Source organism: Hippichthys cyanospilos, chromosome 1, assembly GCF_059441005.1.
Source record: "Hippichthys cyanospilos isolate Australia breed blue-spotted pipefish chromosome 1, RoL_Hcya_1.0, whole genome shotgun sequence".
Lineage (NCBI taxonomy): Eukaryota > Metazoa > Chordata > Actinopteri > Syngnathiformes > Syngnathidae > Hippichthys > Hippichthys cyanospilos.
Genome location: NC_142369.1, coordinates 9,880,764 through 9,897,500, shown reverse-complemented (window position 1 = coordinate 9,897,500; position 16,737 = coordinate 9,880,764). Strand labels below are relative to the sequence as shown.

The 16,737-nt window shown below is 38.7% G+C and overlaps 1 protein-coding gene across 2 annotated transcripts in view; it reads left to right on the top strand.

Moving 5' to 3' along the window:
• The window catches only part of ksr2 (kinase suppressor of ras 2), a 75,091-nt gene that overhangs the window by 42,609 nt on the left and 15,745 nt on the right, over window positions 1-16,737 (top strand). For both annotated transcript variants that reach the window (XM_088409692.1, XM_088409684.1), the window contains 7 exons: window positions 6,572-6,641; window positions 9,261-9,344; window positions 9,923-10,008; window positions 10,884-10,904; window positions 11,100-11,209; window positions 12,197-12,365; window positions 12,541-12,582. In XM_088409692.1, the coding sequence (XP_088265818.1) occupies window positions 6,572-6,641; window positions 9,261-9,344; window positions 9,923-10,008; window positions 10,884-10,904; window positions 11,100-11,209; window positions 12,197-12,365; window positions 12,541-12,582 (582 nt within the window). The remainder of the gene's footprint in view (window positions 1-6,571; window positions 6,642-9,260; window positions 9,345-9,922; window positions 10,009-10,883; window positions 10,905-11,099; window positions 11,210-12,196; window positions 12,366-12,540; window positions 12,583-16,737) is intronic.

Genomic DNA, 16,737 nt, shown 5'->3' with positions numbered 1-16,737 from the left:
TTCGAACACTAGAATAACAGCATAAAATAAAATAGAATCACGGTGTGCCCATGACTATAAAATAGAGAGGAAAGGCACCGCTAATCGTCTTAGTTGCAACTATGCTCGTTTTCTGTTTTTGATATTGATAGTACTGACCTATTGGGAGTCTCATTTCATTTTGTGTCAAGCAAGCAAGTTGCCATATAGTTACGGATTTAATCCAATCCTAATCAGCTACCAAGTCTTACTACAGCTACATTTTGGCTCATCTGAAGTGTAAGTTGAAGGGGACAAAATGGGAAAATATGATGAGCTAAATAAAAACAACCTTATTTTAATTTTGTCATCAATATGCCAGTAGTAGTATTCATCAGCATACAAATCTGTGGCATGATGCTAAGTGAAACTGGCATCACGGGCTTCATTTTGAAATCAAATTGTAGAAGATGCTACTGAGCCAAAATGACTTTTTGAGACGTTGTTGTGGGTCTAATTGATACATGTGTTTACCAATTTGGATGTTTTCAAAATAGACAGTTCTCAGGGGCTTAATTTTATACATAATTCCAGTGGGAGTTCCGTATGTGTCTGAAGGACCCCTGGAAATGGACGATATGATCCACAAATGACGACTTAAAAGCAAAATGGTCTTTTTTCAGATGTGGATTCAAAATACAAAATACAACATTTTAATAGAAGAATTTCATAGCAAAAGAAAAAAAAATACTCATATATAGTTCTTCAACTTTAAAATGGATCACTTTGATCCAGGCTATGTTTATTTCCAAAGCCTTCCAATACATTTAGTTGCCTTTTTAAATAAAAGAAGGTCAAAGCGACCTTTAATTATACTGTGATTGAGAGGGTTCAATTGAAGAAATCGAATTATTTTGTGAATCTTCACAATTAAAATGGGTCACTTTGACCCGGGAGGTTTTATATTCCAAAAGCAACCCAATAAACATCAGCTGATTATTAAACATTTCCATTGCGCGTAAGTCAAAAGTAACAATGAAGTTCCATAGCATAAACTTTGACCAACAAAGTTTGAACCCTAACCTCTGGAACATTGAGCATAAACTTTGTTGGTTAAAGTTTACGCTCAATGTTCCACAAACATTGTTATATTCATTGGCTGTTGATTCCAGGTTTCATGGTGAAAAGCTAATATTTCTTATTGAAGTTAAAAGTGACCCACAATGTTACAGGAAAGTTAACAAAATAAAAATGACCCTTATGCTTAAAATAGCTTCCTTTTCGTTGCCCAAAACAAGACCTGACAAAATATTTTGTTTTGTCAAGTCACTTCCTCAATCTGGACTACCAGCGGTTTCAGATGCTGCAGCGGTGGGACGGCGCCTGGCAATTTAACGCAGAGAAACGGTCCGATGGCCAGCCAGCAGGCAGGGGACTTTTGTGAAAATTGATGGAGTTTTGCAAACTGCCGGTCTGTTATTTTTTTGGCTGGTGTGGCTACCAGATGTTATCTCCCTGCAAGATTGTATCGGGGTCCTTTGGTGGTTTGCTCTGCTGTGATTTAATCGTATTTCTCTAATATAACTTTTTACCTCTATGTTTGGCACCACCTGGCTGCTGTACTTGTATGTTTTGAGTTGCTAAAAGCTAAAAAAACAAACAAAAAAACAAAACAAAGAAGTGCTTTTCATTTTCTTTTAAAGACTTTATCTTTCTAGTGTTGTTTTCGTTCTTTTGAATGGAGATTTTGGGTGAACGAGAGCGAAAAGGTCAGCGATTTGGTCTACCTCAGTTATGACCAATCAGCAGTCAGTGTCAGGCGGGGGAGGGACTTTACCGAATGTACTGCCATGATATTAGCATTCACAAAGAGTCAGTGGTTCAACATTCGTCATTCTCCTTTTGGGAAAAAGTCAGTGTCAATGTATGCCATTTCCATTCCGAACGTGTCAGCGAATGAATGCACAGTAATGTTTTCTCACTGACTCGTTTGAATCTCCCGAGCGACTCGGTGAGTGAAACGTATGTCATTTTTCGTTCAAAATGAGTCAGTGAGCGATTTATCACAGACTCGTTTGTGTGCGTTGTGTTAATATCATACGTCTGCGTGGCGGTCAGCGTTGAGGACCCAAAAACAGGGTAGCGGGATGTGCTCAAAATAATTTCATTTTGCGAAGATAATGGTACACAATGTGACAAATTAAAACCAGGAATAACTTACTACAAACTCAAACCGGAAAAGACTCAACTTTGGGAAAAAATAGAGCGGCAACAACAAGGATCTGACAAGAATCGAAAGGAAACAGGGACCTAAATACAAGCTAAACTGATTAGACAACGATGAACACCTGGACAAGACGCAATTGGTGCAGGGAGCCGATTGGCTGACACAAGGGAACAGGTTGACGAGCACAGGTGGACACAATCAAACCAAACCAAATAGCTATACAAAGGGCAAGAAAACATCAATAAAAGTAGAATCCAAACGAAACCAGAAACATTTCAAAACCAGAACATGACATTTAAAAGAAAAAATTTGAATCTGAAAATACGCCAGCCAGCGTTTGACAAACACAGAGCCCCCCTCCCATAAAACAAATAAAAAAAATTACAAAAATATATGATTGGAGGCTGACGTCATTAGTATGCAAGCAGTCCACCTAAGAACACTAATTCCATTTTGCAGGGCGATAACATTTGGCGCCAACACCCGTTTCGACACATGCCATCCCAGTCTTGACTGAAAACAGACTATAAAATTACTGTCTTTGATTAAAACTACACTAAAACATCACCGGTTTTCATCAACTTAAACTAAACTAACATCATCCTGGATATGAGAAAAATCAGACCAAAATAGTCAGGCTTTTAAATCATTGGGAGAAATTTGAAGGACACCCTTGCAAATGACCAAAACGACAAGACTTCCTGTAGGGCATTGTGGTGACATTTGCTCATTGATCATCTACTTAGCGAAATGTCTAAACACAGCTTCCGTGTCATGGTCGTGATAGCAACCGTGCTATTTTCTCTTTTTACACTCTTGGCTTTGTTTGCCTATTAGAGCCACGACGCTGTTCATGCTCACTCATCCATTTCTTTTAATGGCGGCCCATAGAATGTATGCACACACACACACATGCACACATATTTATGTGTAGCATCTTCGCATGCTGTGCTTTTTTGTACGCCTACGTCTTTTTCGCAATTTCGTTGGCTTGCCACTCGAATTTACTGGCGAGCATTTTGCGCCGCTGGCTGATTGAAGGTTGCTCGCTTGCAACAATGTGACAGAAGTGGGAGAAAGTTGTAACAGAGCAAGGCCGGGTACACACTAGAGATCGACCCAAATGCTTTTCTCAGGACAAATGCCAATACCGATTATCGGTAGTCGAGGTGGCCGGTGACCGATATTTAAAGTCGATATTAATTTCAAGGAACATTTATTGCAGTGAAAAGGAATATTTTTGATTACCGCAAACGCCAACACTTACCGTAATTCCCCAAGTATAGGGCGCACCTGTGTATAGGACACACTGTTAATTTTAGGGTCAAAAGTGAATCTTGTATTTGGGGGATTATGGTTACATTTAAATTCCTTGGGATCTCTTAATCAACTCAGAAAACTTCCCATGAGGCATTCGCAAGCTTATAAGTGAAAACTGCATTATGCGTATTCATGTAACAGCATTTTTTTTTTCAATAAACAAAACCATGTGAACGGATTTATTTTAAACACGAATGGGACAATATGCGGCCTTAAATAGCCCTGGTTAAGTGTAAATAATGCCTTAATTTTAAAAAAATCTTTGTATGAGTGATCAAGCCGTGTTGAATGTTTTTTAAGTGAAAATGAGGGGTGACGACATCGCAAAATAGCAGCTAGCTGGGTGTTAGCCTGCGCGCTGCTTGGTTTCCCACTGTTTGCTTGTGTAGGTTAGCGTAGAAGGCTAGCGGCTATTCGAGACAAGGCAATAGAAATTTATTTATATAGCGAATATAGAGGGCGGCTTGGTGGAGCAGTGGTTAACACGTCCACCTCACAGTTCAGGGACACAATTTCAATTCCATACTTCCCCGGCCTTCCAGTGTGGAGTTTGCATGTTCTCCCTGAGCCCATGTGGGTTCTCATTGAGCACTCCGATTTCCTCCCACACTTCAAAAAAAAAAACATGCATGGCAGGTGTATTGGACATACAGTAGAACTCCTCTACAACGAAATCATATTTGCAGCCAGATTTTCACAACAGGGGACTTTTCACGATAGCAAATAAACACAAAAAACATGTTGTGCAATCTACTATCTGACTGAAGTTCAAAGCAAGACTATCCAACGTTTAAAAAAAAAAGAAATTGCCAAATTGACACTGAGCATTCATTTTCATACTTACATCAATTTCTTGCATCATGTCTTTCACTTTGCTTCATTCATCTTTCATCTTTTATCCAAGTGTTAAGCTTGGTTTAAGTTTGATGCGTTCATGAGCTCCAAGTGACGTTATTTCGGCGACCGCGCCCCTCGCGGAACCGATATTCTGCAACGCGTATCTTCCGGAATTTCTTTATGAGCGGAAAACATGGCGGACGAACATTCGCTTATGGAAGTTAGCCGGTACAAACACCTTATATATATGATTCATCTGAATAGGAAGACCGTGATCTAAATCCCGTAAACAACTGGCGAGCATCCCGTTGGGGAGAGAGATGAGGAGTCTGTTAAAACACGCTTGGAAGAATTTCGATATAATTTCTACCTCTGTTATAGAGTAGTGTTGTTTGTATGCTGTAGAGTCCATTTACTGCCACCTATAGTCTGGGAGAATATCGTCTGACTGCAGGATAAAGGCGCTCTCAAGTTGGAAAAGTAGATGTTGGGGTAAAAAACTTTGTGCACCCCTGTCGTATGTCAAGCTAATAGGGTGATCGAAACCATGAAAACACACACACGTCACACACGTGCACACACTTTTACACACACTCAGAAAGACACTAACCAGTGCTGAGTGGCGTCCAATCACGCTCCCCCCTCCCGATCCGGATTGAGTTATCAGCTTGATTGAGTGTAATTGAGACGCGCATCGGAGTGCCGAGAGAAGATGGCAGCCCCCCGGGGGCCGCGGGAGCAGGAAAAGGGGGCGGCCGGGTGGTGGGGAGGGGCAATATGGAGCCACGAGATGAGATTAACTGTCAGCAAGTCACCGTCGCAGGCTGTGCTTTGACGAGGAGCAGCCGTCCTTTGCGGCCATTATCGCTATCATTAAAAAAGCAAATCAATGAAGTTCTAAGCAGATCAATTAAAATGGTCCGAGCTCAGTCGGCGAATCAAGAACCAGTGGTAGATCACGGCTGTAGGGCTGCGTTATGTCCAGAAATGATAATCATGAGATCTGTCACTATCACTATCAGTTTAGGGGCTGAACGGTTTTCGGGAAAAATTAACAGATTTTGCGATTTCGATTCATTTTTGATTTTGAGCTTTGTCGCATTAATCACAATTTACATTAACATTTAGAAACATTACAGAAAACCTAACCAAAAAAGAATGAACCCATTCAATCCCAAAGACATATTTGAATATTTTTTTTAAGAGTCCAGATGTTCAATCCTAGGTACGTATTCATATCTTTTTTCCCTAAGTATTAGTGCAAAAATGGTTGGTATTAAAACAATGAAGAACCAAAGAAATAAATTATTTTAGGTGATTAAGTGTGAAAGAAAACAATTACTTTGTACATTAAAGTAATCAATTACTTTAGCTACATTAGTAGCTAAATTATCTTAATACAGTACCCAAAGTAATATCTAAAATGGCTGGTACCAAATGAATGAAGTACTAAAAGAATCAATTACTTTGGGTAATTAAGTACAAAAGAAATAAATGACTTTATACATTAACCAAATTTATTATTTTATTTACCTTAGTACCAAAATGAGATTACTTCAGTACCTAAAATAATAAATTACTTTAGCACTCATTACCTAAAGTGATCACTTTAGGACCTGAAGTACTGTAATATTTTCATGAGTACTTTTGGTACATAAAGGAATAAATCACTATTGTACCTTATTTATTAACGACTTAATTATTCTTAATTCACCTGCCATTTCCAATTGAAAATTTTTGCCATTTTCATTGAAAAAATATATTTTACATCTATGGATAGATAGATAGATAGATAGATAGATAGATAGATAGATAGATAGATAGATAGATAGATAGATAGATAGATAGATAGATAGATAGATAGATAGATAGATAGATAGATAGTTAGCTAGCAAAGAAGATAAATAGATAAATGGATTGATACACTAGTTAGTTAGCTAGCAAACTAGATGGATAGATGGATACAATGGATGGATGGATGGATGAATGGATGGATAGATGCGCTAGTTAGCTAGCTAAATAGATAAATAGATGCACTAGTTAGTTAGCTAGCAAACTAGTTATAGATAGATAGATAGATAGATAGATAGATAGATAGATAGATAGATAGATAGATAGATAGATAGATAGATAGATAGATAGATAGATAGATAGATAGATAGATAGATAGATGTTTCTTGAAATATCTTTCAGCAGTGCTTAGGAAATCCTTTTGTCTCCCTTGGTCAGACACGCTGTCAGTGCCTCGCTGGTCCCCGCAGATCCCCCGAAGAGATCTGGGAAACTCCATCAAACACAGGTAAGTGTGGGCAGGGGGGCTCTTGCATAACTCGTCCATTCGGGCAACCTCCGCAATGTGGGTGCGCGGCGTCACACAAATGTCTGTGAACTCCGACAATGGGGAATATTTATTTAGATTAGTGGTGGGTGGTCACGGAAAGCGATGATACACTTCAAACTGGGGCTGCAATTAACCGTTATTAAATAATTGATTAATATGTCCATTATTTTGTCGTGTAATCGGTTAATTTGATAAAATCAAAATATTTTTAGTATTTTTTCTCGTTCAATGCCAAAGACGTATTTAGACGTTTTTACGTAGTTTAGACATTCAATCTCGATTACTTATCTACAGTATTTTTTTTTCGGAACGATAAGGTAAAGAAGGGTCAGAAAATACCTGACACGCATGACTTCATGATCGATTATTTTTTTCCTTCCACTGAATCTGATACAAAAAAATGCGTTCTGACCTCCATCCCTTATTTCGAAAACCAAACATTACGTTAAATTGACAAAAATTGGCAGAAATGTTAATACATAAATGAATTATGGTTAAGTAAGATAGGACAAAAAAAATCAACTGATCTTTATTCTTAAGCAAAATCTGAGAATCTCCTGTTGAGATTAAATTTTGAGCGTTTCACAGAAAAATTTTTGAGAGCCTGAAATTCTGTGGAGACAAATTGAATGATTCTACGTCTCAAAATAATTGATTTATTATCACAAATGATTAACAATTAGATGTCAATTTTATATTACAGCTCTACTCAAACTGAAATGTGAATTTTTACTTATTTTTTCGTTTTTTGCTGGGTCAGTTTAATCTACCTGTAAAGATTTCGACACAATTGTCTCTTTTTAAGGTACAAATAAAAAAAACAAAAAAGTACTCAACTTTACTCAATTGAAAGTGCAACCTCAAGAATGGAAATCCAATTTAAATGTGAGGTTAACCAGAACGATAGCGTGCTATCATATTGCATTTTTCCTATTATATATTTATGATTGGCTGGAGAATTGGGGGAGTTTCACTCAAGGTAGCAAATGCCAAACCCGTAACCGCTATTTATTCTAATATTTCATTTTTTCCCCTTTGTGGGCTCTCCTGATCGGCGCCACCTCAGATAAACAAAAGCCTCGGAGAACAAGCAATTTGGAGCGCGCTCAATCGCGACTGCCGTACGTAAGCCGTCTGGCTGAAATGGCAGGTGACTAATGTGCTCTGACACCGTCCCGATGTCTTTATGAAGGGCGTGCAGCCGCCACTTTGACTGACGCACGTCGGCCTTGCCTGTCAAGTAACACCACCGTGACATGACGTTACAAAAAAAAGCCTTCAAATACTCTCCTTTAAAGCCATATTTTGATGGGTTTTTACTGTGCAGTACCAATTTGTGCCACAATGCTATCCAGGCAGCACTGAGCTTTACTTGATAACAACTCATTCTATTCCATGGACAGTGAATTTCATCATCAACAATTAATCAACATCTTCTTTGACAATTGATGATTGGATTTGAGACGTTTTATTTTTTTTAGCTTCAAGTTTTTCACATTTTCAAAATTTCAGGCCTCACAGCTGTAATTCACGCACTGATTTTTGTTATACTCCATGAATTATCTTTGTATAGAATAAGATATTTAGAAAAATGTCTTTACCGATCAAACTGGTTACTGAACCACGATCGTGTTTTCTGCGCCACTATGTTTTTTTCTGAATCACATTAGTAATTCATGTGATTTAGAAAAAATATCTGCACAACGTTTTAAAACCTTTCCTTTCTAATAAAAATATTCGAGACATTGGTGTTATTGTTCCATATCAATTTATATTATTATTCATTCTTTTTTTCTGCATCAAATCATACAATTGGTCAAAAACATTTATTTGAATAAGGACATTTCTTTTAATTTCAGGGACTTTTGATGCACTTTAAGGACTTTTTTCAGATTCAAAACAAGCTGTGACCTGTATAAACCCTATCAAAAGTAAAGTTAACATTTGCTGAAAGTTGATTTCAATGGCTATTTATTTTTGTTATTTTTAAGAAAGGATATAATTTTAGGTATACTTGTACAATTCTCATGAATAGCAATCTCATTCATAGTTAGAGTTTTACGTTACATTATGTGTTAAATTTATAATTGTACCTGACCAATACTGATTTTTTCGACAGATTATATTATTGGAAAGAATAAACTTCTGCCTGAATTCATTATTAATTGAAGATGAAACAGTGTCTGATAATATTTTGAGCCCCTTCATATTTATATCAATAAAGATTTGAATGACATGCAGAAAATTTGACTGTGTAACCAAAATTTGTCCTTTACTATTTAATTAATTACTAAAATTAATTGTTTTCGCCTTAATTGTCCATGCTTGAACTTTTGCTCGAGTTGCGTTTCCTAGGCAGCAGAAATGGATTAGAAAGCTTCCAGTAACTTCTGGGAAATTTTTCACGTCTCAACTTAAAAGAAAGGTGAGCTAGCCCAGCTCTTCTGAGGAAGGCCAACACTTGATCAAACGTCCACGTTAAAAGGTCGCTCAGATTGAGAGGCGGCACTCCCAAATGTCACCTGCGCCATTCTTCCTCTCTCCTGTCATCGTCTTCTTCTTTTTCTTCCTGTGCAGATTTTCCACCAAGTACTGGATGTCGCAGACATGCATCGTGTGTGGGAAGGGAATGCTGTTTGGACTCAAATGTAAAAACTGCAAGTACGTTGCAACACCTTTCCTTTCTCCACCTTCTCCAATTATGCTTCTCTTATATGTATAATTGTGTCTTATTGTAGTTTTGTTTCGTTCCATAAACTTGCTGTTACTCCTCAATTTCAATGGCGAACAATGTCATTATTGGAAATTGTAAGTAAAAATGCAAAAAAGATTATTCTGAAACAACAGTTTTTGTATTGAATCCATCCTTGAAACTTTGATTCAAAGTAATTTGTGCAAGATCTGAAGCAAGAAAATCACATAAAGCCAATTAATCTCAAAAATTAAAAGAAGCATACTCTTAAATGAATACATTTTTTGGCGGAATATTTATTTATTATGTACTGTATGTATATATATTTATTAATATACTTATTTTGTATTGATATATTTATTAATTTTCAGTATATGCCATCAGTTGTATGCACTGTAAATGCAAATGTCGTCTTTGTTCTGCATGTACTGTCGCAGCACCCACTTTGCTGCTGAATTTCCCACTTGTGGGATTAATCTATTCTATTCAATTGTATTTTATTGTACATTTCCCTAAATTGAGTGCAACCATGTGCGCACGCATTTAGGTTGAAGTGCCACAACAAATGCACCAAAGAAGCTCCGCCCTGCCATCTACTCATCATCCAGCGAGGCGGCCGAGAATCCCTCAAAGGTAAAACAAAAACTTTTTGAAGGGGGAGGTTGTTACGTGAAGGGACGGTGGCTGAGGTGGTGGAAGGTTGTGGACACTAATACAGGGACGCCGGAGGAAAGGTGCGCTGAAAAATGATCATTTAATATGAAGAGGGAAAAAAAAGAACACAAGGAAAAAAACTGCATACAAAGTAACCAACTAAAAACTCAGAAATAAACTAACTTCTAAAACACTTGAAGGACAGACTCAGAGGAACACAAGGAATTCAACTCACAGAGACTAACGCAGAACAACATTGACGACGACACTTCCACAATGACCCGACAAGAACTGAAAGGAAACAGGAAACTCAATACACTTAAAAGTGACAAGTCAACAAGGAACACCTGGGCTTGACACAATAGGAGCAGGGAGTTGATTGGCAGACCCAAGGGAAGCAGGTTAACGAGGACGGGTTGATGAGACACTGACGCAAGGGCTACAGAATCATGAACTGAGAACATGAACAAAAGACCAAACAACCCAGAATGTGAAAAGACAAATCAAAACCCAACAAAAACCCAGAACAAAAAAAGAACACTAAACAAAACACCACCCAGAACATAACAAGGGTACCTGCTTTTCTGTTCTGGTCATTTTTGATGTAAATGGAATCTTAGCATAGAAGCTAACCTAGCACCACTGCTTCATTATATATTAGCTGGAGTTAAATCCAGCCTAATTCTCATTTGTCCTTCAGCAAAAAACACGACGCATGGCCGACTTGTTCGCTTTTTAGAGATCGTTTTATCAGTTAGCTCATGAAAATAACGTCCCGCTGCTCGATGCGTCCGTCGAAACCTTTGAATAAAAATTCATTTTCTCTCTCTCTCTTTCTCTGTCTCTCCCAAAAGACCACCAAGGAATAACTCAAGGTAAAGAACGCTAATTAATATCAGCCTAATTGTCGTGTTGAAGCTTGAGCCAATTTTCCATTTCCAGTGTGATAATGAACGTTTGAAGGCCCGATGAATGGAGTTTTTAACGCTCGTTTCCAGAAAGCTATTAGGCGGCTTTTGTTTGGTTCTCAACCCCCACACCACTACGCTGTTTTTTTGTCTCGCTGGCAGTCGCTCGTCTGGTGCGGACCGAGTCGGTGCCGTGCGACATCAACAACCCGCTCAGGTACAGCGACCTGCACATCAGTCAGACTCTGCCCAAAACCAACAAAATCAACAAGGTAAGTGTCCAAAATGCAAATGGGCCACGCTTGCCCTTCGTTTTCACTTGAGCTGGTGGTGGGTGGAGGCGGAGGGGAGCAGAGACGAACCCGCTGAATTTTTTTTTTGTCTTAAATGAGAACTTTTTTTAAACGAGAACATATCACCGGCGATTTCCTTCTCTTTAATCCATAATAGAAGAAGCCTCTCCATTTTGTTGCTGACCGAGGTCCGTCCCCTGGCAAGGAAAGTCATGCCCTTAGAAGACATGCTTGCTTTAATAGCTTCCTTGTTATTGAGAATTGTACTGATTGTCGAGCGGTTACGGACATACTCACGAGCAAGGTTAACCATGCGTGTGCCTCCTTCGTATTTTTTTTTATTATCTCCTGCTTTGTTTCTATTGTCATCATCCTCTTTCTTCTTCCTTTACCGCCACTTGCAATTTTAGAAGCAATGTCTAACAGATAAAAGTTTGCAAAGTCTTCATAACACACCGACCAGCTCGTACCATCGAGCAAGGTGAGGGAGTTGGGCCAATAGCAAATCGGCATTTCTGTGATTGACGTGACGCCGGCCAATAGCATATCGGCATCTCCGTGACTGCCAATAGCATATCTGCATTTCCGTGACATGCAAGAAAAGTTGTTTTTGTTGATGCAGCAAAGCCAAAAAAATAGTGCGGACACACTGACTGGCATGTTGGATGGTTCGTAAGACGAAAGGTTTGTGCATAAGAGGGGGACAAAAAAACACCGCGGTCCACGTCGTAAGATGAAAAATACGTAAGACAGGGGGTTTGTTAACTGGGGGCCCACTGTATTTAAAAAAAAACTTTTATTCTGAAAACTGGAAACAAACATATCCTCTTCATTTACCAAACACGTACACGGGAGTACCCGAATTTCGGGTTTTTGAGAAATCCACGTTGTCTTTGATGTTTCTAAAACATTTTGCCTTCTTTGCATCTGGCTTTGTTTATTTTTCTGACTTGTTTGTGTCTCCAGGACCACATCCCGCTGCCATACCAGCCCGACTCTAGCAGCAACCCGTCGTCCACCACCTCGTCCACGCCGTCGTCTCCCGCGCCGCCGCCGCCCAGTAGCGCCACGCCGCCCTCGCCGCTGCACCCGTCGCCGCAGTCTGCACGACAACAGAAGCACTTCAACCTGACCGGTTGGTTGCGCTTGTTATTTATACTTCTTTTATTATATCTGTTCAGGTTGAACAACGACAACAGCCTTGGTTGTTTACGCTAAACCAACGGACACAACTAAGTCTATTTAATAACGTTTAACGTTACATCAAAAGGATGCTGATGTTCTCACTGGAATTGTCTGTTTCTCTGCAGCGTCCAGTTACTTCAAATACAAACCGCAATTCATATTTCCAGGTGAGTCGCTTTGGTCTTGCTCTGATATTTAAAGTCTCGTCAACGTCTGATCATATAATTTTTAGAAAAACCTGTGTGTTAGTTTCCCAGATTTAGAAAAAAAATATAGAATAGAATCGAATGTCTTTATTTTCACTGTACACAGGAATACAATGAAATTGCAAGCGCTGCGCCGATTGTTGAATATTAATCTTACCAACAATGAATAGAATGAAGTGAGAAGATGATTAGTATGGAAATGAAGCTTTAGATAATCGAGAATTACAGTACGAAGAAGTCTAGGCTAGGCCAGGCTACCCTCACTGGGGATTATGGTTGTGAGTAGGTAAAGTCAACGTCACTCAAAGGTAAATACAATTTCATTTTTCCTTTATATAGTTTACATTTATGATGTTATTTACCGTATTTCCCGCACTATAAGGCGCACCCTCAATTAATGACATATTTTAAAACTGTTTCCATATATAAGGCGCACCCTCAATTAATGACATATTTTAAAACTTTTTCAATCACAATATAGTAATACTCAAAGTAATAACAATAATAACTCAAAACTCACAATAGCACAGTAACTCAATGTCAATATGACCAACCTTGTTCAACTGTAAACACACAAAACTCAAAAGACACACAAAACACAAAAAAAACCACAAAAGTAGGATTTACTATACTTTTTTGTTACCAATTTTTAATATGTATATACAATTTGGATGTTTTTACCAGGAATTTTATTACTAGCATTAGCTAATTACCATAGGTTTGTATTGCCCACCATACAACGATTTCACCTCATGATCCCAACCTTGGAACGGATTAATTTCGAATGGCGGGGGTCCACTGAATTGTCGTTGACGTTCAGGAAAATAAATGAAAAGAAAATTGATGAAATGCACACAGATTATAAATTGCCCTTGATTAAACCTTCAACTGTCTTTGTTTACAAAAACATGCGTTCTGATGGCGAAAGACCAATTGGTCCATGATGTTTCGAAAAACAGGTTATAAAAGGTATCCTTTCTACTCACTCAGATTTTCATGCGAACACACATTTTTCTTTTTGACATCCTGCCAGTTAGACGGCATTAAGTGGCACTAATGCGGCGCGCGTCTTTGGTGACATCAATTAAAAACTGAAAGGCGACGCATTCAGCGAACACAGGTGCAGAAAGCTTCTAGTTTGCCACCAACGTTGTCACTGCCAGCCCGGCTGGCGTCAGCTTGAAAAAAAGCCCCTTGTGGCTGGGACCCGGGATTCCTTTTTGGGCTCCCTCCATTTCGTGTTGTAGCTGGTGGTCCAACACAGCTTGGAAACTGTTCCCAGTCTTGTCACTTTGATGATATTATGTCCAATCAATGAGCAAATCTCAGTTTAACAGCAAAGCAAAGACGAAGAATCATTTTAACAGCAAAATATTTACTCAAGACACATTGCATTTGTTGAAACAAAATCTGTGCATGGAAGAGGCCACTGTTTTTATGGTCGATTTATGGACGATTGTCCGGCTGTGGTCTCCCAAACCACATTTTGGCCACTTTTTCACACTTTTTCACAGTGAAATGTAACTAATAAATGAAACTTTGCTGTTTACTTGGCCGACTGGGTGCAAAATCATTTCTCCTCCTCTCTGAAGCCAAGACAAAACTAAAAGACGTGGATAAGGTCGGGGTGTATTTACTCTTGCACCGGTGCAGGGTAGGGGAGGTACAAATTTCTTCCGTCATTATTAGCGTTCCTCGGGCGAGGCCAATGTAAGAGTGAAGAATAAGCAAGATATCCTTAGAAATACATAAATGGAGAAAAATAACACTTTGGCGGTGTTTAGGGTCAGAACTCAATATTGTTACATGGTTAAAGGCCAAATAGTTGAGGTTTTGAAGAAAACACAATTTTTTGCTTGAATCTAGCAAAACTGAATTTTGAAACAAATGAGAAAATATTGTTTTTACAGTATATTAGAACCATTTGCCATTAAAATAAGCATCCTTTGAGCCTAGATCTAAGGCTCAAACGATGCTTATTTTAAGTCATATTTTGAAAAATGTTAGCTTTAACTGAGAACTATTTGCTTAAATTTGACTTGCAACTATCTTAAATTAAGATTTGCTGGCTTGTTTTTGCACTCACATTGTTCTTAAAGCATTCAGAAAAAAAAGTCTTGAATTAGGTTTTCTAGGTTAAAAAAAATCATACCACATTGTCTGATTTTTTTTGCTTGAAAAAAAAAAGTCACTTTTGTTTTTTTGGGGGGGTCCGGCATTTTTTTTATTTTTTTTTACAGTGTATGACAGAAAAGACAAAGAATATAAAAAAAGAAGAAAGGCAACCACATTCTGTACCAAAGACAAAGAATTAAAAAAAAGAAGAAAGGCAACCACATTCTGTAGTAAAGGCGTTTTAAAAAGAGAACTTATTCACAAAGTATGAAATAAAAGCTTGATTGCTAAAACTACTAAGTGAGTAACTATCAACTACCTACACAAAACTTCAGTCATAAAGCATACACACTTGGAGATAGCTTCACTTCCATTTGTATGCTGCATTACAGCCAAATGTTGCTTCATCATGTTTGATTCAACGTCATGGGGTCCGCTAATGGACCCGAGTCTGCCTCTTAGCGTACATAAAAATAGCCGCTTGTATTTGAACTTTTTCAAATATTCATCACCTAAACCTTTTTGTGATATATGGACCAGTAGCAGAAGTTTAAAATCATTTCTACATATGACTGAGAGCCATTAAATGTAACATGTTCTCATCACTTTATTTTGGCCCGAACAAAGAATATAGTGGTATTGATTGATACTGGATACTTCCAAGTAATTTGGATGGACGCCATTTTGGCACTGTGTGCTGAGCCGTAAACAATGTGAAGTGTAATTGGGGATTTACAATACTTTTATTCATTTATTTAGTGTTTTGCTAAAGTCTCATTGTAGTAGTTTTTGTCAGTGTAACTTCTAAGTCAGATAACAGAGAACAAAGGCATTCCTCTCGGGGAGTTGCCCTGGGGGCTGGGGGTTCCTGGACCCCCACTTGACCAATGAGCATTTGCCAGAGGTTGACTAAGACACGTCATTTGAGTAGTAAAGGAGGAGATTAAGAGTTTTTAAGACAAGAACAAGGAGCTATGAGCGCTCGCCACCTTGACCTCATGACATCAGCGGTATGAAACGATAGAATAAATCGTTTTCCAAACAAGATGGCTGAGTCCAAGCGCTCTTCGTTTTCATCACCGACCAGATTCCGGAAACGCAGCTGGGCCAGAACCACTGCAAGCGTTAAAAGAAATTCACCACAGAAGCCCATGTGGACTTCATTGTCTTTGATGTTGACGAAAACTCATTTGTTTGGTTCTTTTGTATGTCGGTTCCTTCGTGTCTTTGATACAGCTCTGGTTTTAGCTATTGTTTGGATAGCGCCGCGTTGGCGCCTGCTCATCAAATGAGTGAATAATCAGCATCCGTCTTCACACTTTTTGGCTTTTTCCAAATCGTATTTTTAATTTCAGCGACGTGCGAACCGCGTGGGAGGCAATTAGCTCATCAGCATCCTCAAAGATTTGTCACTATGTGGTAGATGCGATACACGCTTTTGATTCGGAAGTCCGTTCCCAGCCGAGGTCTTGTCACTTGGGCCCAAGCTCCATCGACAGACTTGCATATGAGCCAATGGAGTTGGTGCACCCCCTTCCCAAATTTAACCCATATGTAGCTTTAAAAAGTACCAAACTAAAAAGAAGAAAATAAAAGGTTAAAGTCCAGAAAAGGATTGAGTTGAAAATGTATCAATTTAACTTTTTTTTTGCCCAAGTGTTAAATAACCGACACACAATGTGCAGTATCCGCCTAATTCCTCCACTTTGGCGTTAATGGTCCACTTAAGGTTCCACTAACTCAGCTTGTTTTTACATTTGACTTTTGTCAATACGGTTTATTGTCACTAATGCGTTTTCCTCATTAGCATTTGGCCCAAGCCATTGTTTGCTGGTTAACCCGCAGTGCTTTTGTGATTTCAAACTAATGCAGTCCTCCTCATAGTGTGTGTGTGTGTGTGTGTGTGGGGGGGGGGGGGGGGGGGGGGGGCAATTTGAATGCATCAATACATGATATTGATTCAGTATTTTTTCAGCATCAGACGGCTCAGTTGGTCAAAAA